This window comes from Chaetura pelagica, unplaced genomic scaffold, assembly GCF_000747805.2.
Source record: "Chaetura pelagica isolate M959 unplaced genomic scaffold, ChaPel_1.0 scaffold235, whole genome shotgun sequence".
In the NCBI taxonomy this organism is placed as follows: domain Eukaryota; kingdom Metazoa; phylum Chordata; class Aves; order Apodiformes; family Apodidae; genus Chaetura; species Chaetura pelagica.
In genome coordinates this window covers 51,618-75,978 of record NW_009953215.1, presented here as the reverse complement: position 1 = coordinate 75,978, position 24,361 = coordinate 51,618, and the positions used below count along the sequence as shown (strand labels likewise).

At 36.5% G+C, this 24,361-nt stretch overlaps 1 protein-coding gene across 2 annotated transcripts in view; it reads right to left on the bottom strand.

Annotated features, from left to right (window-relative positions):
• The window catches only part of RGS7 (regulator of G-protein signaling 7), a 147,987-nt gene that overhangs the window by 88,671 nt on the left and 34,955 nt on the right, over positions 1–24,361 (bottom strand). For both annotated transcript variants that reach the window (XM_009997572.1, XM_009997573.1), the window contains exon 2: positions 14,545–14,595. In XM_009997572.1, the coding sequence (XP_009995874.1) occupies positions 14,545–14,595 (51 nt within the window). The remainder of the gene's footprint in view (positions 1–14,544; positions 14,596–24,361) is intronic.

Sequence of the window (24,361 nt, the reverse complement as noted above, 5' to 3'; positions counted from 1 at the left end):
TTATAGAAGACAGAGTAAGAAATTTTCAGTGCTTTGGGACAATGCAAACCTGATGAAATCTAAAGAATGAAAAACATACCCTGATTCTTGAGTTTTCTTTTTATTTTCTTTTTAAACATAGTGTAGTTTTCTCCTTATTCTAGTAACAATTGTATGGATTGCTTATTGTCTGTTCATCTTAAATTGCAGGGTATGGTAATATCAGTGGAACAGCTTGTTCCTTATTATAACATCCACAGGAGGGGAGTAAAAAGGATGGACTCTCTTCATTTTCCTTTGGAGTAACCATATTTCTGTGCTTTGAAATCCTTTAAAGGATATATTTTCATTGATTAGTGTGGATTCCACTTCCCTTATGCATCTCAGGGTTTTGGCTGATGTAATCTCTGTATTTATTTTTACCCTGAAATCCATAAAATACTTAATTGTATCATACAATTACAGTTACAGTCTCACAACATCTGAAGTGGTTTTAAATAGCCTGTGAGGAAATGAGGAAGGGAAAACAGGGTGTTTTCCAATTCTGCTCCTCTTTAAAACAGTATTTTCAGGGACTGTTTTATGTTCTTTTGCGCAGCTCAATACTGGAGAAAGTTTTCCTACAAGGAACGTGGCTTGGGGGCATTTTGTGTCCTTAAGATTGCTGTATAAGTGACAGTGAAAAACCCAAACTTGAAAGTTCTTCATACACTTTTTGATACAAAAATGTCAAACAAATTAAACCCTCCCTTTCCATCAAACAATAGAGTGTTTGTTATTCTGGGTTATTTGTCTAAACTAAAATACACGACAGTGCCGAAGTGCATTGCTAAGCCACACGGCTGCCTGGAAAAAGAATCAATGAGTCAGAATTTCACAAGCACACAATTCATTTTAAGTGTCGAATGCTAAGACATTATCACTTACTCTCACCTCACTTCTGCTGTCATTTCATTGCCAGTGTGAACACAAACTGCAAAGGATTAACATTAAGTAATAAAATAAAATCTGCTTCTCACACTCACACAAAGCATAGAAGGGACTCACTCTCCAGGCCTGACTTTGGCATTTAAAGAGGTGAAAATAAAGCAGCTAGAAAAGTTCTTGTACACTCACATTGCTATAAACCTCACTCTTTTATCCCATCTGAAGAATCAAATTTGCAAAGGGAACAGCACTCGGAGAGTAATTTCTAAGAGGGCAAAAGAGTCAGTGATGAAAGAGGCACCCAAACACTGTTCAGAAAAATGAAATTCATGTTTGATTCCAAGATACCAAACACAAGCCAAGTTATCTGTCACCACAGTAGCTTACCTAAATAGGTAGGATTTGTTTTGTACTGTGTGCTAGACAATGACTGCTGATGTCTTCAGCAGGCCAGGAGCATCAGTAGGAAGATCACTCATCAGGTAAGAGGGAAAACCTTTCAGAGATGTGCCATGAATCTCCATCTGCCCAAGGAATGGTATTGTCCACCCTTACAATCTGAGCTCATCTATAAGCAGGGTATTACTTATGCACATATCCTAAGTCTAAAGACAGTGATGTATAAGTGATACATTGACTACTTTGTTCACAAAAAACAGCCAGCAAACTGAGGATACACTCCCATTCTTGTTTTAGGTGCCAACAGGATGTGAGTGAATTGGGACTGCCCTAAATGTCTAACATAACTGTACAAAGATTTTACACAAACAAGAATAACAAAAGTCATGCCACCATGTAAGTTGGTGTCAAAGGGGAAGCTGACCTGTTGGTTCTTGAAAGAAAAAAACAAACAAACCAAGCAAAAAACCTTTCTTCACTCATAGTAGAAGGAAAAAAAAAAAAAAAAAGTACTTATCAAAAGGGAGAATAAAAGTTAGTTCTAGAAAGAGAAGTTACAGCTCACTGCTAGCAATACAGAAACCCTCCTCTTGAGAACTTTTAAAGCATGGTCTGTTAAATTTTTTATGTGATTGTTTCCCACTGGTTTTCAGCTGATTCACACACTAAGTGCTGCTACCTCCTACTATAGCTTGGCTTTTGTTCTCTTAATAAAATTGTATCTTGAAAGGCAGACCCCTGAGACCTCAAAATGTAATGACTTGAGGTAAGCTTTTCATGTTAACAAAAAATAAACCCCACAGAGTTGCAACTTGAGGTCTCATGAGACAGTCAAATGAGGAGTAGGGTGCTGGCACTGAGCAGTGATATAACTTCACCTCTGAAATATTTGTTTGGTGTGTTTGTGAGGTAATACTGGAAATATGCAGCTACACAGGGCAGAAGAAATCCATTCAAGCTGCATTGTAGAGTGGACTTAACTACTAAGGAAAACAGAACACAACATAATTTGGTGACCAGATAACCAGTTCACTCAGCATGTGGTGATGAAAAGTGGCCTAAATGTGTTTAAAATTGCCTTTAGTTTCCCTGTAATCTCTCTCCTCAATTTTTTAAGTACCTACCAATATCACACCAGCAATCAGGCCTTCCAATGGTGGCATTTAACTCTGTACCCACCAACCCAAGTTAGGATTTATAAAACATTTCTTCTAATTTCACTATTACAACTCTGAATTTTTCCATTTTCAGTTTTGCAAAAAATCACATGCTTTTTTTTTTTTTTTTTTTTCTATTTTATTACTGGTATCTCTCATGTCTTTAACTTGAAATGATACAGCGATGAAATTCAGACTCTTTTGAAGTATGAGTTTCCTGGTTTTGCCACTGGTACTTTTTCTGAAACCACAACTTTTTTAGTTTGAGTTTTGATTCCCATGCTACCTCAGGGCAAAATACAGAAAATCAAAATCTGTGTGTCTTGTTTTCCCTAAAGACAGTTTGAACTTGTCTTCATAATATGTTTCCTAACACTTAATTCATCCTTCCCTATGAGACTATGAGACTTCCCTATGAGACTATGAGCTTCACCCTTTTGAACAGACTTGCTAAAGACAAACTAAAAAAAAATACATTTACAAAAAAGTACTAGTGCAAATGCTATACTTTTGCACATTCTCTTAGATTAATTCTTCTTCCACAATTTCAAGCACCTGTAGAAGATCCAATATCTTGGACACAGACTACTTTTACTCAGTAGTAGAATCATTATGCTATTATTTCATATATTCTCGTATAATGATTACCATTTGCTGCTAATACATACAATTTTCCTACTTTCTTCTCCTCCAGTGTCTGGTTCTGCAGATGTGTGATCAAGTTGTTTGGCTGCAAATGTTCAGTGGGGAAATATTTGATACATTCTCCATGGCACATGACACCCAAGAATTTGTGCAAGTGGGCATCAGCCTCAGCACAGTGCCACTGCTTCTCCCTTTCTTTGCCACACTCAAGGCAAGGCACAGGGAGCCACCTGCCAACTACCCTCTCAGCCAGCTCTGCTGGACATCACAGGCATAGGAGCAGTGATAACAGCACAATCCAGGACATGTGACCAGCAGACCCCACCACAGCCAGGGACATGTCTAGGGTGGGGTATCAAAGAATGAGACCTGTGTTTAAAGCTTGGCAGATCCAGGGCAGGTAAATAACTAGTGTGGTTGATGCACTACTTGGGATAGTGGCCAGCAAATGGCAAGAGTAGAGACAGGCTTTTTCAGTGCACAAAGTATTTGTTCCTGGAGGAAGTATGGAAGATAATACTCTTCAGTGAGAGGGATGTCATCTACTGCGGAGTTTCTGAAGTTGGGTGAGGGTAAGCAACAGGTAGCACTAAACTGTTGCTATGATTACTGCTGGTCAAATTGAATCATGACACTTTTTTAGTCTCAAAGTCTGTGTTGATATCAGTTGCTACTACATCAACCATTCATTTTGTATCATTGTCATGCACTGCTATCATAATCACAGAACACCCACTTATGACCAGGCAGTTCAGAATACACAAAGAACATGCAGCAGCAGCAGCTAGAAAATTAACTGCCTCTTTGCACTCAGCACAGCAAAGAAAATGTAATGCTCTTTGTAACAATTTTCATACCTCCCCCACTCTGAGACCTAAAAATGCTGAAAATAATGTATTTCTTTCAATAGGAATAATGCTGTGCTTTTAAAGTCCAGCAGGAGTTAAAAGCTGTATAAGTAATTTGGTGTCATTGAGACACACATCAGGGAAAAATACCGTCAAATTCATGCAAGGTATCAACAAAGAGTGTGGAGGTAGCTTTCCAGAGAATAACATAGGAATGCAATTCGCTAGGTGATCAGACACAGTTATCTGGGATGCATATATACAAAACCCAAGGCTGTTATTACAAACAGGATCCCTTCCAGAGAGTTCTCTTCATCCATTATTTACAATTAATTTATTTGACTGGCAAATAAAATATATTTCACTGCCCACATCAAACTGAAGAATGAGAGAGCAAACAAATGTTTTTAGATGTTACAAAACTCCATTTTATATCATTTTTACTGTCTGAATCACATGTTCCTATTGTCATAACTCCCCCTCCTAGTGCTCACTTCTCCCCATTGCACAGGATTTACACAGAAAATTGTAGAGAACTGTCAGTTCAGCCAGATAAATTCTGCTATTAAAAATACAGCAATAGTGATAGACACTAGCTAGCAAAAATAGCTCAATGAAAACCCTTTCATAAGGGTTTGTTTTTTGTTTTTTTTTTTTTCCTACAAAAAGAGAAGCGGTGTCAATGAATGACCTATTTATTCTCTGGTGGAAGAATCTAAATGTAGAAGGAAGAAATAGCACTGATGACAGCAGCAGCAGCAAAAAAATTATCAAAGGCTTTAAAATAAATTGATGAAATGAACAAAAGCATCTAACTGGGTCAACAAAATGGTCACTCGATGTTTTAGGGCAAGTCAAATACTAAATTGCTGAACTGTTAGCCATTGTGTGCAATTTACCATTTAAATCACCCTCAGTACTAAGAGAAAAAAAAAGCTGGAAAACCTGTCTTCAGATTTTAGAAATATATCCAGGGGAAATGTGAGGAAAAAAAGATTAATACAGAAGATGCCTGTACAGACAACATGATAGGAACTATAATAAAGGTTAGAATTAGCAAAACTAAAGATAAATGTGACAGAAAAGGCAGGTTCAGCACATTGTTTACTGGTGGATGCAATCTCACAACTCTGAGTGTTCCTATGTGGAATTACTGCACATATAAGGTCATGAAAATCCGGACAACATATTATCTTGGATTTCCAGGAGGCTCTTGGCATGATTCCCCAAAACGTTTTCTAAAGGAATTAAGCCGATCTGGCATAGAAAGTAATTAAAAATCAAGTGGTAGAAAGAACAAAGGTCAGGCACAGTACATTAGTTACCACATGGGCAACCATTATGTTAAGTAGATCCTGAAATATTCAGTATCACCCTAAACTATCTACAGAAGAGTGTGATCATATAACAGAATTTGCTGAAAGTACATCATCGATGAGGCAAGTAAAAAGTGAGGTGTGAGATGCAGAATTTCAGAGTACTGATTCACTAGACAATATAACAACAGAAGAAATTGAATTTTGATAAATGCTAAACTTTTCAAATATGACCCCTCTTCCTGAAGTTCACATGATCAATAAAAAGACTGCAAGACAGCTTCTGCTGCTGCTCAAGAAAAGCTAGAGTCACTGGATATGTTTCTGTGAAAATGTCTTCTCAAGTCTCAAAAAGAACATAATGAATTTTTAAGAATTAAATAGACAACATGCCAGAAGACATTGGTAACATACAGCATAGCACACCTGCATCACACAATCTGAGTTCTGGACATTTCAAGCTGGAAACACCTGCAGGTCAGGGGATTTCCTAAGCGTCAGTGTCGGGAGTTGGGCAGGCAAAGCAAGGGAGTGCGACGACACCTCTCTTCTATCGTGCAAGAGTTTCCTAAGCATTTGTGACTGACCACTGCCAGGAACAGCTCACAGTCCAGATGACCTTACTGCAGCCGGTCTTATGTTCCTATTGACTTTGTTGTACAAAATGCCCTTGGTTTCTAGTATTCTGGAGTGTGAATAGGATATAATCTAACTTGCGTTGCTACGTGTGTTGTTTTTTTTTCTGTACAAAATATGTTTTGCTTGCTAATTAAAAAGAAATTAAAAAAACACACTCACTGTTATGCTTAAATACCCTTGGTGTGCAGTCTCTTTTAATATTTAAAATGCAATTGCAATTTTTAAGCAATATATTTATTGGTTAATTGCTCTTCCTGGATATAATTTTGGCATGTCAGAATATCTTCCAAATGTCCAGGGCAAAACACACCTTTTCACTTCTAGTTTATTCTCAGTCAGCCATCAAGACAATGGTAAAAGTTAACATGGATAGCTGAATTACTTTTGATCGATTCCTTGTAGGCTTAAGTTTTCATCTGCTTCAGATAGTTCAGAGCTTATATTTGAAAAGGGGAGACTTTCCAGTACTCAGATACTACATACAACATGTAAATATCAAAACATTTTTGTTTACTTGACTATAAATAGCTGCAGCAGCTGTTGGCAAGACGAAATAGGATTTCAACTACTTTTATTCAATTAAGTTGTCCAAATTTAAAATCTCACTTCCACCTACTCTCACTTTCCATTACTGCATAACACAGTTCTTTGGGAAACAAGGAAGCAGAAAGCTAATGAAGTCTCCAGACAATTATTTAGCTGCTTTTAATTAATTATGTGAGTATGAATTGGGAATTACTAAATGTTCTTCCCCTTAAATTTCCAGAATTTGGTACGATCCCAAAGATTCAGAAGGAGGCTGTCAAACAGGAAGAACACCACAAAAATTGTATCAAATATTTTAGTTGGATGCCATTATATGTCATTTATTAATTAGCTTTATATCTGAAACTTAAGAGATTTCTCTCTTAAAGACCATGATTTCTATGATCCTCCAGTCCTTCCCTAGATAAGTCAATAAATATAGAGTTTATTGTTAACAAGACAGTACCATAATAGCCTCTGACCATGCTAAATAATCAAAAAAGTGGCAGCTACTACTGAGGAGAGATAAAATGCAAGCAGACAAGATAACATTTTTTAATTAGGAGGATTATTATAACTAGCAGGAAGTCAGTTGTTTTGTTAATCTGATGTATCAGTAAGAAGTTAATATTGACCTTACATATATTTGCCTTATGTTGAGATATTGGTACCATATTCTAAACAATGGCATGAAGGAAAAGAGATTGATTGGTACAACACCTGGAAAGAAACAACCAGTTTGGGAACACCAGTTTCTTAGAAGAACAATGTGGAGAATTTTCAATGAAAACTAAGGGGGAAAAAAATGCCTGATTTGGGGTTTGGTTCTAAAAACTGATGATAAAGTTTTCCAGAGTTTATAAATAATTGGGAAGAAGCCAGTATCAGTTTTGAACAGATCACCTTACATATAGCTTTATCCTGAAGCTGTGTACTTCATGGTAACTTCATGGGTAATGATTTCAATTGTGTAATTTAGATTTCTTATAGCCTAATTTCTTATGTGACAGATAGGATTAGATACCTTCCTTCAACTGGTGCAACAGATCATCTAAATTCTTTCCAATTAAATTATCTGAAATTAATGCTTACTAGAATCTTAGGGGCTGGAAGGGACCTCGAGAGATCATCTAGTCCAACCCCCCTGCCAGAGCAGGGTCACCTAGAGTACATCACACAGGAACTCATCCAGGTGGGTTTTGAATGTCTCCAGTGAGGGAGACTCCACAACCTCCCTGGGCAGAAATTATCTGAAATTAATGCTTATCGATTTTTCAGCTTCTATTACTTGGACCTGGTAATAGTTTTAGCAGTAACTTTATCTCAGCAGGCTTTTTTGGACTTCTTTTTCTAATCAGTTTTTTGTATTCTATTCAATACTTCTTTCTTGGTCTTCATTCAATAAGACTCTCAGAGAACTCAGTAAAATAAGCTCATACTGCCTTCAGAATTCTTAAGAAAATTCTCATAATTTGTTTCAATTTTTAAAATCTAACTGGGCATCAGATACTTTTTTATAAACTAGATTTTGGATTTTAGCCTGAGATGTAGCTTAAAGGTCACATTGCATTTAACCCTGTTTTAAAAAGCAACTAGTTAAATCTTGTTTCTTTCAAAGTTAATGAGAAAACCTCCAGCCTTCTGCAGGGCTGGAATTTCCCCTTTAATGGTTAAAACAAGAGAGGGAGGAATGGATGTCATATGAAGGTATTACACTTACCACTAAGTCTGAGTAGAACTTGAAGACTTTTATATTAAAGGCATGAATTATTTCTTATTAAAAATAAATAGCTTTGAAGACATCAGAATGAAATTAGGGCTAGTAGTTAGAGAAATGAAATTTTAAAACCGAGTTGAAGGTTTGCTTTTAACCAAAAGTAAGCAAACATCAATAGAGTTCTGTTTTATTTAGGAAATGTGTATGACACACAAGTTACAGTCAAATCCTTCACAGAATCATAGAATGTTTTGGGTTGAAACTCAAAAATCATCTAGTTCCAATCCCCTTGCCATGGTTAGGGACACCTTCTGCTAGATCAGGTTGCTCAAAGCCACCAAGAGTGTTCTTTTGAATTAGTATGCTATTGACAATAGCAAACATGTTGATCACAGCAAATAGCAGTAATACAATTTTATTCCTACCGTTATATAGTAAATTTTGATAGAAGGCAGCAAATTCCATAGTTGAGATCTTTACTTATTATTTCAGTAAGGACATTAATTTATAAATTATGTATGAAAAAATCATTAATACTTTACACTGAATTAAAAAGTTTATAAAATAATGCTAAGTAGGATTAGGTATCTAGACTATTTTGTACCTGATTAATATAACCCACTGGATTGATAAACATCTTAAGATAATATCTTTCACTGTTTCTTAAGTGGTGTCTAAAGAGACTGTCAGTTTACAATGGTGTATTATACATAAATCCTGCTAGCTACAAACAGGGTATTACTGAAATGAGAAAACAAAAATTTTATATAGTATCTTGTAAAATAATGTCACCTTAAGGCAACCAGGTAGGAGGAATTTTATTTAAATATGCTTAGCATGATGTAACAAGTTGTGATATTTTCACCTAACTGCCTATGTAAAGGAAGTGATTTCTCACTGATAATATGAACTCTTTGCATCTCTGTTGTCCATAAACTCAATTTCTTCCCTGCAAGTGTAAAAAAGTGTTCATTTTGAAACAGCTGCTGCACTACTAAACATATTAGAAAAAATACCTGCTGAAGAAAGCAAATTGGGAATAAGCACTGATACAGCCTACCACCTCTCTGCAAGCAATAAACTATACTGGCTGACCTAGCAACATATTACTCATCTTCAAGACTGACTATGTGGAGAAGAGGCTGCTCAAACAGTACCAGCGCATAGGTAGGGTGGAAACTCATTCCAGGCTGGCTCTGCTGCCTGCTGTGGTCTTAGATGAGACACTCCTAACACATGCAATCTACACAGGGTAACAGATATACTAAACTGGAAGAAGTTTCAGTGGCAAAATATGAAATCCACTAAATCTGATTTATCTTATCACATTGAATTACAGGCAATACACCTATGCTCACCATTTCCAAAATCTATGTAATGTACTTGGGCAATAAAATTACCTCGCATATGAACACTTAACACTGTAGTCCTGAAACCCCAGCAGTGGCTAGAAGCCCACCGACTGCCACCCACAGGTAAGTGCCACCCACATTACACATAACAAAAGGAAAATTGACCCATACATTTTGATTTTGCTTGAGTATCACAACATTAATACCAGTGGTACTAAAGCAGTGTCTGTACATTTTGACATTTTCTATTCCCAAGCAGGATTTAAGTTTTATTTCTTTCAGTTCATCTGAAATGAAAGTCATTATTCCATTTAAATGTTACAGGACCTGACAAGCTCAGATAAAATTCACCCAGTAGAAGAAAGTTAGAAAGTTATTTACACTAGACTTGACTTAATGAGATTTGCTTCATTGGACAAAATGTGCCCAAGTTTCCATTAGACATATGAAAAAACTGAGTGTCTTGGTGTTCCTTGGTTCCTAGTATGAGGGTTACAGTCTGTGTGCAGGCAGAGTAAATCCCTTTTATCAACTTTTTTTTTTGTTTTGTTTTGTTTTTTGTTAAATTGATAAATGGGATGCATTCTACTCTGTGTATTTTTGATTAATGCAAAGGCTGCAAGCATAAGCATGACCCTTCAATTCCCTTCCTTCTTCCTTTTCGTAAGAGGGTCTTTTCTCTGTCAGCAAACTCTGGAAGAACCTCTCTCCACTTGCACTTAGAACATCTCCTCTGGCTCCTGCCCTTCGCTGCTACCTTATTGCGTAGGAAAAGGGGCAAAAATAACTTAGACATGACCAGTTTTTCTAGTGTACTTTCATAAACTCAAATAATGAATAAAAATACTAATCTATTTCCTGTAACTCTTTAGAGCAAGTATGGTGTATTATCAAGGTTGTTATCAGTACAGCAGCTGCTGGAGAGAGATTTTACTACAAAGCAGAGGTAGGAAAGGTAGAAGAAACACAAACAGATGTCATGCTACTGAATCCTCCCTTTTTATTGCACTGGATCAGCGACCACAGTTTACATGGTTGATGGTGAGCAACCAATTACAAATTAGCTAGATCAGTCAGGTGGAAAAAGAAATTATGGCAAGAACTGAAGTTGAAAAATCACAACTGGGTGATCGATTTAGTCATATATACTTTAGTGTAATTCTTGATGCCTACGAGCAATAGCAAAGTCCTTCAACAGACTGCCAAAATGAGCTGGACCAAGACAATCTGAATGCAAAGGGTTTGCATCCTAGAGCTGGGTGCAGAACTGTGGCTCTGCTAGAGTAACCACCCAATCATGAAGTACCTTCAGTCAAATTCAATTTGCTTTGCAGATAGAAGTAAATTTTTAAAATCACAGTCAGGAGTTAGGGTACTATAAAGGAACAAGGGGATGATGGCTTCACATAATATCAACTCTTAAAGGCACTTTCTGAGCCACCTATATAGAAATTATTGATGAGCTCATTTAAGGGTGAAATGTGTGTTTGTGAATAACACACATTTACATGATTAAAATAAAAGAAAACTGACTCTGTCTTTTCTCCTTTAAGATGACAGCATGATTTACCATTAGCAAGTTGGCATGCTAGGGAATAGAGAAATTAAATGTCTGCCCAAAGGGCATAAAAAAAAGCAGTGTAAGAACAAAGTACAGAATTAGTCTTGGCAATTTCAGCTGACACCTTTAAATCAGCTCATCTACTCTTCTTTGTTCTATTTTTTCCTCTTAGGATTGACAGGACTTCAGTCTCTAGTGTGGTCAATCTGGAACATATCACAGCGCTAATTATCACTTTAAAAAAAGAAAAACACACTGTAGAAAAACAGAGTAGATTTTCCGCATTAACAGTAATTGGCACCATCAGTGAAGAGTCAGCACTTACCCTGTTATGGTCAATTCAGCAAACACATGTCTAAGCACCAAACCACAAGCCCTTGCAATTCTGTAAACTGTAATTGCTTTTCAGGTTGAGATCAGGCTTATTTTTATGACCAAATTAAAAATAACTTAGATAATTTCTGTTTCTTAAAATTTTACAGATTAATTGTAGGCTGAAACAGAAACATTTTTAAAGTACATATATGAAAAGCAAACAATATAAAAGCAACTATATGTTGCACACAGCTATTCTGGGCACAAGATCTACTCTGCTCCACTGAAATAACTTCAAATCTGGTACAATTTAGCAGAATCTGCTCTACATCTCCAGTTTATTTTATTGATGGATATTTACTGTAGCAAGCCAAAATCTTTCAAATCTTCCACAGGAAATTACTTTCCATGTATGAAAAATATCCAGGGGTTTTTTGACTGGCCATTTATACTAGTAACTATTTTTTACTTGAAATTGCTGTTTTCAGATAAAAACTTTACACTTATTAACACAGTGATAGCAAATATTGCTGCAAGACCTTCTCCTGCTTTTTATTGTCCCACTATCCATAAAACAGCCTTCCTCATTTCCACTACATGGTACTGAAGCAAAACAAATGAAAAAAAAAAACTTGCACTACATAATGGTTTTGTTGGTTTGGTTTTCTTGGTTTGCTTTGCTTTTTTGTTTGTTTGTTTGTTTTAATGTACTGTAGTGCCACTTCCTTCTAACTAGTTTCTTGTTCTAGTAAAGAACAAGTTGACTGAAGGAATTAGGGTGTTTTCACATCATCACAATTTTCCAGTACTTAAAGAGCAGCTACAAAGAGGATGAAGGCTCTTTTCACAAGGAGTCACAAAGATACGGCAAGAGGCAATGGGTATATGTTGCACGGGGAGAGGTTCCATCTTCAAATAAGAAACAAAAATTTGTCGGTAAGAACAATCAATCACTGGAACAACTTCCTCAAGGATGTGGTAGAGTCCCCCATCTCTGGAGGTTTTCAAGATGCAACTGGATAGGGTGTATCTCATTAAGGGTCCATTTTCCATGAAAGGTTGGATCAGATGATGTTTCAAAGTCCTTTCTAACCCAGGCTGTTCTATGATACTGTGAATCTATCTGTGCACTTAACCCTTAAATCACAATTTGCATGCCTTGCTCTTGTGAATAGTTCACAGCACTGGTAGATGAGATGTGCAAATAATCCTTACATTTTTCTAGACAGCGTAGAATATACTCCTAAAATAGGTGAACCAAAGCCTACTTTATATTGCTCTTACAGGTATGTTGCTAATATCAAAATTAGATGGAGATTACAACTTTCAGTGCAAACAGAAGCATTATTTATCTCCACATCACAAAACTGCATAACTTCACAAACTTTCTAACAGGAACTTAGGAGGAAGTTTGAAAAGACAGCCATAGTAAAAGCCTGACACATTGGTGAAAAGGGCACAGAAGATACTGGAATTCAAAATTATGGTGACAACAGTTCAATGAAATTTAGGGGTTTTCCACAAGAAATTCTAGATTGTCTTGCCTAGAACTAGAATTAAAAGATACTTACAAAATCACTTAAAAATTTTACAAAAGAGAGTATTTTCAGAAGTTTTGCCATGTGAATAGCTCTTCTTCATTATCTGTCAGGTTCACTGCTACCTGGCAATTCTGGTCACTACCCAAAGGCAGCATTTAGGGCAATGGCTATCTGAAGATTTACATCCAGCCAGGTCCAGATAGCTGACTTTGGACTAGATCTGACATGCATGTGGTATTTTTGTCAGTGTGGATAGTTTTTTCCATCCATGCAATCCAGAAGGATAAAACCCAACTTAAATTAAATAACTGTGGTATTCTGGGTGCATATGTTAGTACTTTGTGTATTTGTTTAGTTTTAATTGGATATCAACATAGAACCATGTTTTCCATTTGGTTTAAGGTTTTCCCAATTTTGCAATCACCAGATAAAGTGAATGACAGCCTATCCCAATATTGTAGTTCTGGTTTGACAAATAAAGGTTAAGTTTCCATATCAAATAAACATAGAATTGCAATCTTTAAAACTCTCAGGTGAGTGTTTTGTAGCTGACACCTAAGAAATACACAGGTCTCTTACAATCTCCACTTTATCTTCAGGAAGCAAACACATGACTGTGTAAAGTTACATAAAACTAAAAGCAATTAGTGATAAATTTCATGTAATGTATCAATAAGTTGTTCACTGGCCATTTACAAATATCTAATTATGTATTTATAATAGTTCCTCATTCAAGTCAGTTTTAAACTACCAGTGATTTTACTTGTTTTGCTAGAATTCCAAACTGCTCATACTTTAATTTCTACTATGACAAAACCCCACATTTTTTTACATTAAAATAAAATAAAACATATATTCCATGCCCAAAAGTATGAAATGGAGAGAGGAAAAAGAAGTATTTTTGATCATGCTTTAAAGAAGGAAGATTATCTATCCACTAACCAAAGATAACAGGAACATCATTGCTTACGGAAATTTTCAGACCACGTAACAGATTCCTGTAAATCAAGGATATAAATATTGGATATGCACTAAACTTCATTTGTTGCTGACTGCACAAGAAACCTGTGGCAGAGCTTCAAAGGAAAGCTTTACTTTCATATTCTAACTCAGCTGATCAAGCCATGAACTGTCCTTCCTCATCACACTGATTTTATTTACAGTTCACTTTCCATTTAGGATGTTATGAAAGTGCCCAAACCTAAGAATTGAAATTAAGTTCTTAGTAACAGCACAAGAGCAGAATTTATTTATTCTATTTATTTTATATATATTGAAAAATGATGTTAAGAGGGCAACATATGCTTAACAAACTATTTAGCCTGGCATTGAATAAATTTCTCATGGAGCAGAACTTAAACTAAATTTCTACTAATTAAAGCAGCTGTAATTTTTATTTTTGTCCATCTTCTTGTTTCCTGGTACATGCTCCAATAAAACAGATAACCAAAATCCACATGTTCTTAGCAGAGGTTTCTGAGGTTTGATGCTGTCTGTTTTGGTATTGAAATTATAGTGGTCAAATGCTGCCTGACCACCCTCAGTGCAACAGAAGACAAAGTCAGGTCCTATCACATAAAATGACAATATAGAATTTTCAGACATGAAAAAAAGAGAAATTACCTGGGTCTTCTATAGATAAGTTCTTCGTTAACCATTGAACAATGTCTGAACCTAGGAACAAAACAACAGGCATTTGTAGATTAGTGAGTTTTCTCTTACTATTCTTCTGTTCCCTAGGCCAATTAATTAATTAATACTGTTCTACCATATGAGACACCACTACATTTTTTGTTCAGTTTGTCTAGAAAAAAACCAGACCATTATATTTCTTTTTTGTTTCTTTTTTGTTTCTTTTTTGTTGTTTTGTTTGTTTGTTTGTTTGTTTCTTTTCTTTTATCACTGAAACATACCACTCCTTTCTTTTGGCCAAGACTCATAAAATGTAATAGAAGTGCATTAAGGGTATGATAATAGCCTGCATTACACAAATTACGTTATTGTAGAATTTACATAGAAAAACAAGCACTTTATTGAGTTAATACTAAGTTTTCCCCACCTTCCAAATTAGTTTACAAACAAAGCGTAGAAAACATAAATGCAACACACATTGCAATATATGGAGTATATGCTGCAGGCTATGCTGGAGGCTTAAAAACCTCCTTGTGAATAATACATGGCATTATGAGATCCTCTTAATAGCTGCAGTTTGTGTTCAACTTTAACTTCTGATTTTATTATCTTTTATGATAACTTCTGCTGTAGTGACTTTCAACCTATTCTGCTGGCTACCAGTAAAAACATATTCAGTTACCTAAATGTGTACAATGAATGCTTCAAACTCCTCCCCATAGCTAAGTTCTAGACAGAACTAATTTTTCCCTTGGTGTGAAAACTCTTTCCTTCCAGCTCCAGCCTCTTTTCCTCTATATCCCTTCATTTACTGCCTATCCATTTCTTCCTATTTAATTTCCTGTCCTTACTTTTAGGTTCCATGTGATTGCTTGTCTCTTAACACCTTCAACACCAGATTCCCTGCTGTCTTTTCCATTATCCTTCCAACTCCTCTTACTAATTCCTAACCCCTCTGCTCCTCTTAGCCATGCACTTCCTATTACACTTTGCACTCTATGTGCCAAGTCACAAGCTGAAGTCAGTCCTGGTTTTCAGATTGAAAGCTACAGTTGTATTTCATCCACTGTAAGCATGAATGACAAAATAAATTATGAAGCAGTTCTGCAGGCAAAAAGACAAACGCATGTTTTTAACCATCTTTAAATAACCAATTGCCTGAAGGGGAAAATAAACTGAAACAGTGAGGGGGGATTATGTGCGTGTCCTCCCTCTTTCATGAGAGTTGCATGCTGCCTCCAGTTCAGATAAGCAATGCTGAAAAGAGACATGTTATGCAATTCTTCTTTTTAAATGCAATGTTTAGGTTGCTCATCCATTTCTCATCAGACATAATAACATAATTCTTTCATAACCCTTAAGTTTAAGAATATAATAAAAATCTAAGCAATCTACACAAATATAAAACAAATCAAACAATAAAAAGCTCATGGATGGACAGTAATACATAACATTAGAATGCAAAGGATATTTCCTCTGTCACTCCCTAGATCCAGACTTCTTCCTGTACTTCCTATAGCGCGTAATTTCCTTTGGTCTTCATAGGGAAATTACTATGACGGTTTAAAAAAGCATTTCAGAGAAGAAATAAATTTCTTCATACTCTCTTAATTTTAAAGACTATAATTTTGTAGCTTGATTTTATTTTTTTTTTAAATTACAGTTAGTGAATAGCTTTATCATGTACAAAGCATAGTTGATTAGCTCATTATTTTCATGGGTGTATGCATTACTACATTGATTACATAATAATGAAAACTGTGGAGATTTACAAGCATGTCCAGAGCAGAAATTTTCATTACTATGTTACATTTCTAAATTTTCATAGATATTAAACTCCAGTAGCATAATTTCTAATGGCATTTACATGGACTTGTTTCTCAAATGAGGCAACTTACTTTTAAATGCTGTTGGATTTATAAAAAATGTTTCAAACAGATATTTCTACTTCAAAGTATTTTATTTTTATGTATTTTTTTAATCTCATCTTCAAATACTTCTTCCCTCTTTACCTGTTTTGAGAACTTTCCTACCATGACATACAATACTCCTCAGTTCTCAGCTCCTGGCATCACATTTGTGTACATGGTCTACACATTAGAAATTTCACCTCTCCATTACACTGTCTTCTGGCTTATTATAAAAAAAACAGTGGGAAATGGGATTTCTTTGCAATTGTATCATCTGATTCTGAAAGATCATTACTGCTCTATTGACAATTTACTCTGAAGCCACTCCCCTGGTACCCGAAAGCCTGAACAGCAGTTAGAGCCAGCTAAACACTCTCTTCCTAGTGTGAAGGCTCTTCAGGTAAAACAAAGTTGCAAGTAAGTTATCATATCACAACTGAGAAATTTATCAGTTCATATTCCTGTGTGAGATCTTGTTGACCACTCTAGTCCTAAAAGGAATAATAAAGGTATAGTTTGCTGTGTGTTCTTTTAGCCGTTACTTTCAATGCCTAACCATCAAAACTATTTAATTCAATCAATCCTATGCCCTTTTCTAAGGTTTATTTATTATGTAAATGTGTTTCTAAAAGTGAAGTAATTACTATCATTTCTTATCTCAGGAAAAGAACAAGGCAGCAAAACAGGTGAACGCTTTACATAAAAGCAATATTTCCTTTTGAGTTCTAGCTTTCAAAATCTGATGACCAGTAGATTAATGTCATTTTTCATACACTACATTTCACATTGCCAGGAATCGTGATCCAAGAATTAGAATAAAAATATTACAGATTTAATTATTTGTAAACAAGAACTAGTACTTAACAGGAGAAAACATCTTTAACCTTCAAACCTCAATCTGTTTTATCACCAGGAATCTATGAAAAAGACAAGCTAGTCAGATTATACAAATTTTATGGAAGCCACTGTCTTGGTATGGGACTGTCCTGAACAGGAAAACTTCAGCAATTCAAAAAAGAAAATGTTTGCTCTACGAGAGAGGTATTCAGTTTCTGTATCCTGTTTAATGTGCCAGTCGCTGGTAACGTGTGATAACAAAGCTCCAATAATAATATTTTCAGAGCAGATTCTCAAGCTAAGTTCTCCAAGTCTCCCCGCCTCACTTCCAGAAGGCAGTAAAAAGTCAAGTTGAGTGTGACATCTGTAAAGTTCAGAAGACTGAAATTAAATGGCCAACTGAATTTTGAAATTCCAGAAGAACCCTCAATTGTCATGCCAATTTCAATAGCAAATAAAACTGAACAAGACAAAGTGTTCATTTGTAATAATATATTAGAGCTAGTGGAAACCATTAAAAGAGCACTTATTTTAGACTGAGAGTCAACAGTGAGATTCCTAAAATGCCAGCAGCTATCCAGGTAAAGGCAATATAATTCACAGGATTTTACTCAAGTCCAAAAATACTACTTTCAATTTATTTGAAGAAAGGATCAAAAAATTATTTACATTCATACATAAACGATTTCTTTGTAAAATGTACTAGCTGAAAACTCCACAAGTTATTATATTTAAAAAAACTGGAACAAAAATAGCAGTTGCTGAAGCTGTCACAGAATCTTAAGAAAAGTATTTTTGAGGAAAGCGTGCTCTCTGGACTCTGCAATGTTAATTTCCAAGTCAGAGTCATAAAGGCCAGGTCAGTGCTAAGGTTAGTTTTCAAGAACAAAGCCCTTATTTCAAGCAAGTATTTGCAGCGCATTTCAAAAAGGTGTTGATTCTGAACTACAGGAGTTTTCAAAGGAATTACGGATCCATTTTTTGCTATGCAGAGAAGCAATGAGCCTTGATCTGACAACAACAACAAAAAAATATGATTGTAGTTCTGAAATATAAAATTGAAAATGCTCTATCTTTTTAAAAATTCAAAAGCGTATTTAGCTGAAGAAGATTCAAGTTACAAGAAGGTATATTTTATGAATCAGAATCTCTAATCATGAGACCACCGAGAAATTTTATGATTTTTTATTTCATGAGGAGATAGGTTAAACCTTGCAAAAAAATACCTTCTCACTACTAAGATCTTGGTTTACTGACCAAAATTTATTCTTTTCTTAACATGTATTTACAGATGATAAAGAGAGACAGGAACGCAGGAAGATCCCCTGTATTATTGATATAAAGAGAGAAGGCTTTGCTGTTGAGAAGCCAGCCATTTTTTATGTTATCTTCACCAAAGTTTTGCCATCTGAACTCTCAAGAGCAACATGACCATTGCAATGGTTGTCCTGTGCTGTGAAAGCCAGGATGCTGAGCTCATTGCTTGCTTGCTGAAAGGCAGGAGATCATCAAGGAGCTCTGTTGAGGCAGCTCCTTGGGCAGCTGGGTCACCTTCAGCGCTTCACCACCACCTGATCTTGAATTATAGAATCATTTTGGTTGGAAAAAAAACCTGTAAGATCATCAACTCTAACCATTAATCTAGCACTACCAAGTCAACCATGTCCCTAAGCATCACATCTACACACCTTTAAGATACCTCCAGGGGTGGTGATTCAACCACTTCCCTGGGCAGCCTGTTCCAATGCTTGACAAAACTTTTGATGAATGAATTTTTCCTAATATCCAATCTAAACCTTCCCTGGTGCAATTTGAGACCATTTCCTCTTGTCCTATCACTTGCTACTTGGGAGAAGAGACTGAATCCCACCTTGCTATAACCTCCTTTCAGGTAGGTGTAGGGAGCAATATGGTCTCCTCTCTGCCTCCTTTTCTCCACACTAAACAACCCAAGTTCCCTCAAATGCTCCTTGTAAGAATTGCACACTAGATACTTCATCAGCTGTAGAAACTGGAGAATTTTATGGAGGGCAACTCACAGTAGGGAAAACTTAATATATATTACACTAGAAAATACCAGTTTTTAAGTTTGATACAACAAGACTGTTACTATATTAGTAAGGAAAGAGCCCTAGATTTCCATATTTCCTTCTTTTTTTTCATTGGGAGAGAAGGGAATTATGTCATTTTGACTTGTATCTTAGAAACAAAGAATGATTTGGGTTGGAAGGGACCTTAAAAATCATACATCCTCTCTGGGCAACATATTCCAGCACCTTACTACCCTCATGGTGAACAATTTCTTCACAACGTCTAACCTAAATCTCCTCTCTTTCAGTTTAAAACCATTACTGCTTCTCCTATCACTACCCTCTCTGGTGAAAAGCCCCTCCACAGCTTTCCTGTAGGCCTCTTCAGGTACTGGAAGGCTGCCCTAAGGTCTCCCCAGAGCCTTCTCTTCTCTAGGCTGAACAGCCCCAACTCCCTCAGCCTGTCTTCATAGGAAAGGTGCTCCAGTCCTTTACTCATCTTCATGGCCCTCCTCTGGTCCTTCTCCAACAGCTCCATGTCTTTCTTGTGCTGAGGGCTCCAGAGCTGTACACAGTACTCCAGGTACAGTCTCACCAGAGCAGAGGGGCAGAATCCCCTCCCTGGCCCTGCTGGCCACATTTCTTTTGATGCAGCCCAGGATGCAGTTGCTCTCGGGGCTCCAGCACACACTGGCAGCTCATGTTGAGCTTCTCATCAACTACCACCCCCAAGTCCTTCTCCTCAGGATGGCTCTCCAGCCATTCTCCCCCCAGCCTGCATTTGTGCCTGGGCTTGTGCCAACCCAGAGGTTGGACTTTCTACTTGGCCTTGAGTCTGGTCTAATTGTTTACCATGAGTGGCAACTGATCTTAAACTGTGATAATTTGAGTACACTGCTGGCTGCATTTATATATTTAACCTACTGACCTTTACCATTTAAATGGCTTGACTTTTAAACAAAAGACATCACTGATCAAAGTCCAGTTTGATTAAGGAAATCAGCATCTCAACTTTCACATATTTATTTCTGCCACTTGCTTTTTAATTTTTTTTTAATGAAAACTAATATATAAATGTACTCTTCTGACTTATTATAATTCAAGATGTACCACACTTCCTCAAGGAAGCTTGTACCCAGTTGGAGGCTGACATATCTAATCTGAATAATATTAACTGTACAGAGAATATGACCTATTTTAATGAAACTACCCAAGCACAAAGCTAATGACCGTTTTCTAGTTTTAAAACAATGTAAGTTGCAATATATATATATTTTTTGACTGAAGATGAACGCAAGAATTTACAGAAATAAAACCCTGAAATGAATCATCCTACCACTTCTGAGTTGGACTTTTTCATTCTATGCTGTAAGAAATCCTCAAAAAATACTTAAGCCTAGAAGGGCAGAAAGGATCCATGCTTCTGGCTAATACAACCTTGTGAAGAACAGCATGTTGCTTTATACTGTTAAATCACTGAATTTCTGCTTCAGAGAGGAAAATTAATCTACTTTCATACTGTGAAAGAGCTAAGACAGGATGTGAAAAATCTCTTCCAGTTCCACACCTACATGAAATCACTCAAAAGTGCTGACCAACAAAATCCAGTAATGTAAATTCTGCAGTCACACCTTGTCTCATAACCAAGCTTCAGAACAGAAATCCCATTCATAAAGTCTAAAAGGGCAATTAATCATGGCTGTGTATCTGTGCCCACACTTTATCCTAAAAGTGCCAATCCACGTAGGCCCCTGATATATCCAGCAAAAGAAACTGCAGCTTCATTTCAGCAACATTTCTCTCTAAAGCTTCTCAAAAGACATCCTCTACTTAGTTCTCTTCAAAAGCCACAAGTGACTGTTTAGAGATGACACTAGCTGTGCATAACTGCCAAAATACCAGTAACCACAGATAGGAACCCTGTGATTCCAAGGCTGCTATAACAAGCACCGCAGTTCAGAATCTTGCTGAAGAACATTGCCTCGCGCTAAACATTTGCAAGAAAAGACTGACACTGTTTAGAAAAACTAAGTTATATGAAAACCCAGTTGCCTACTGCCTGCTGCTTATATTATCTAAGGCATGAGGCAACTTAGTTCAAATTTCTGCTCAGACACAATCAGTTTCAGTCACTTGAACCTGAGAGTCTCCACCTCACTTTTTAGGTATTCTGGTCTGGGACCCTTTTAATTCCCTTTGCTGGAGCTGTAACACTATTGTTTTAAATAGCTTTGGAAATAACAGGAGAAAATAAGCTATTTGCTTCAGGACTGCCTTGTGGGTACTTGAGCACCTGGAGCCTTCTCCCTATTGCAGTGAAGGCTGTGCAGTCAAGCAGCATTGGCAAGTGCATCCTGGCGCAGCACACAGCAGCGGATGAATGCAAGAGCATCCTTGATCAAGAAAAGCAGAGGAAGGAATGTCTATGTGACTTCTATCCCAAGATTGTCCTCTGGTTCCTGAAATAACATGTGAAAGGGCAATAATAACATCACTGTTGCCTAACTATCTTGAATTCTCACTCTGAAAATTAATCCAAGATTATTTCAGGACAACTGACAACACATTTTTGAGGGACTTACTGCTTCTTACCATAAATATTTTATCTGATTTTCTTTTTAAGTCTACTAGATGGTTCACTGTATCTTGCTGACAACTTCATATACAAAACAGAAGGATTGACATGAATAATTTTTTTGAGTTTGTTGCTGAGGAAACACCACCAAATTTCACTGATCACCTCCTAAGTCTTCTCTATTAATGAGCAAGCAAATTTCAAGTCAACAGAAGGGCAATTAATTGCCAGTTTCATGATGGAGGGCTCCTCTAGGGAAGCCATCACCCAGGCATAGGGGTTTTCCCTTTGTCTTATATATTTGTATGCAATTACTGAAATTAAGCTATTTTCAGTAATTCAGCAGTGGCTGAAATTTCCAAATGAAGGCATTTCCTAAGTCATCAAATGGCTTTCTTCCTCTAGAGAAGGAAAAATAGTAAGTTTATGCTCGGGCTATATTGGCACTATACTCTAGGTATCCAGGGGCACATGGACCAGTGACACCCAAGGGCTAAAGGGCTGCCAAGCAGAATGGTGTCAGGGTGGAGCCAGAAGAAAATAGAGAGCATTATTTCATGCAGTGTTTGTAGACAAGAGCAACCACTGTAAAGAATTTTATAGCCTTTCTTAAGTATACTAGGTGTCCATACATAAACTGTAAAGTTATCTAATTTTATGATTTGCATAAATCTCAACTACCTCAGTTTATACCTGCTTTAAATATAAAATCAGATTATTTAGTTTGGGGGCTTTTTAGAGATGCATAAAAATACACACTGTATCTAGCTGGAGATACTGCTTACAGTGTTTCTGCAGATTTTGGAAATAGAATGTCTTGAAAAGAAAGCCAAGCTAGAAAAAATGTTCATTGAAATAGCAACTACACCAACCAATGCAAACTTACTAACTTTCCATTGCATTTTTATCACATACTGCAGCTTCTGTGTTCTTTCTCTCATATACATATCAGTAAGTGTCTGCAAGCTGCACTTTCATGATCTTTGCAAAACAATAAAAGCTGCAATAGTTGTTTTTTTTTCATCAGCAGTTTGGAAATAGTGTGTAAAAACACAGCCTTCAAGTTCAACAAAATAGCTCTGTGAAAGTCTTCACCACGGCATTGCATCAAGAAATACTGTAATTTTTTTCACATTTCTACTTCAATATCTCTAAGAAATACGATCTTTTCCTTGTGAAATGGTTCTTCTAATTCTTGATATCCTGCCCCCCAAAGACACCCACACACAGATGGCAATGGAAGGAAGTGAGGCAGCAGTGTAATTTTTGCTATGCACTTCACATTCACAGCGAAATTTCATAGGGGAGAATCCTTAAGTACTGATTCAGGAGTAACAGGAATAAATATATAAATTATATATGATTTGACTTGTGATTTTGACTCCAAGAAGAAAGTCAGTGGAGACACAGTGACTTACAGTTTTGACATTTGCCCAGCAACAATGTCAGCATGCTTACTTCCTTACAAAGGGTTCCTACACAATAATAGTTAATTTATACAGCTGGTTTGAAAATGGGTTTTTCCATCACTGCTGTTTCAAAACACTCTTTCAGTGACTCACCACGGCATTGCATCAAGAAATACTGTAATTTTTTTCACATTTCTACTTCAATATCTCTAAGAAATACGATCTTTTCCTTGTGAAATGGTTCTTCTAATTCTTGATATCCTGCCCCCCAAAGACACCCACACACAGATGGCAATGGAAGGAAGTGAGGCAGCAGTGTAATTTTTGCTATGCACTTCACATTCACAGCGAAATTTCATAGGGGAGAATCCTTAAGTACTGATTCAGGAGTAACAGGAATAAATATATAAATTATATATGATTTGACTTGTGATTTTGACTCCAAGAAGAAAGTCAGTGGAGACACAGTGACTTACAGTTTTGACATTTGCCCAGCAACAATGTCAGCATGCTTACTTCCTTACAAAGGGTTCCTACACAATAATAGTTAATTTATACAGCTGGTTTGAAAATGGGTTTTTCCATCACTGCTGTTTCAAAACACTCTTTCAGTGACTCACAGTCTTACTGTTCTCTGTGCTTAAGACTCTGGAAGCTGGTGTCCAAAAAAACCCTTTTGATCATCACAGATTTCGTGAATAACCCAAGCTATTAAATTTAGCTATTTTGACTAAAATACATCCTTCAGAAAGTTTTAGTGATGCTAAGTACAACTGTATAATGTGATGCTCTGCAGAAACTCCTGATACAAATTGCAGGATTGGATATAAAGAATGCAAAAGTCCTTCAAGAATTTGCTCATAGCCAGATGCTCTCATGGCTACAGAGAACCATCTCCAATGGGAAACTTCATCTCCAGAAAAGAGATTCTACATGGTGGTTGCACAAAATACCACCTGGTATGGGGGTACAGACTGTAACACAGAGCCCTGAAACATGAATTTCATTACAAAATGCCAAGGAATAGCAGAGTAAAAATACTTGGGG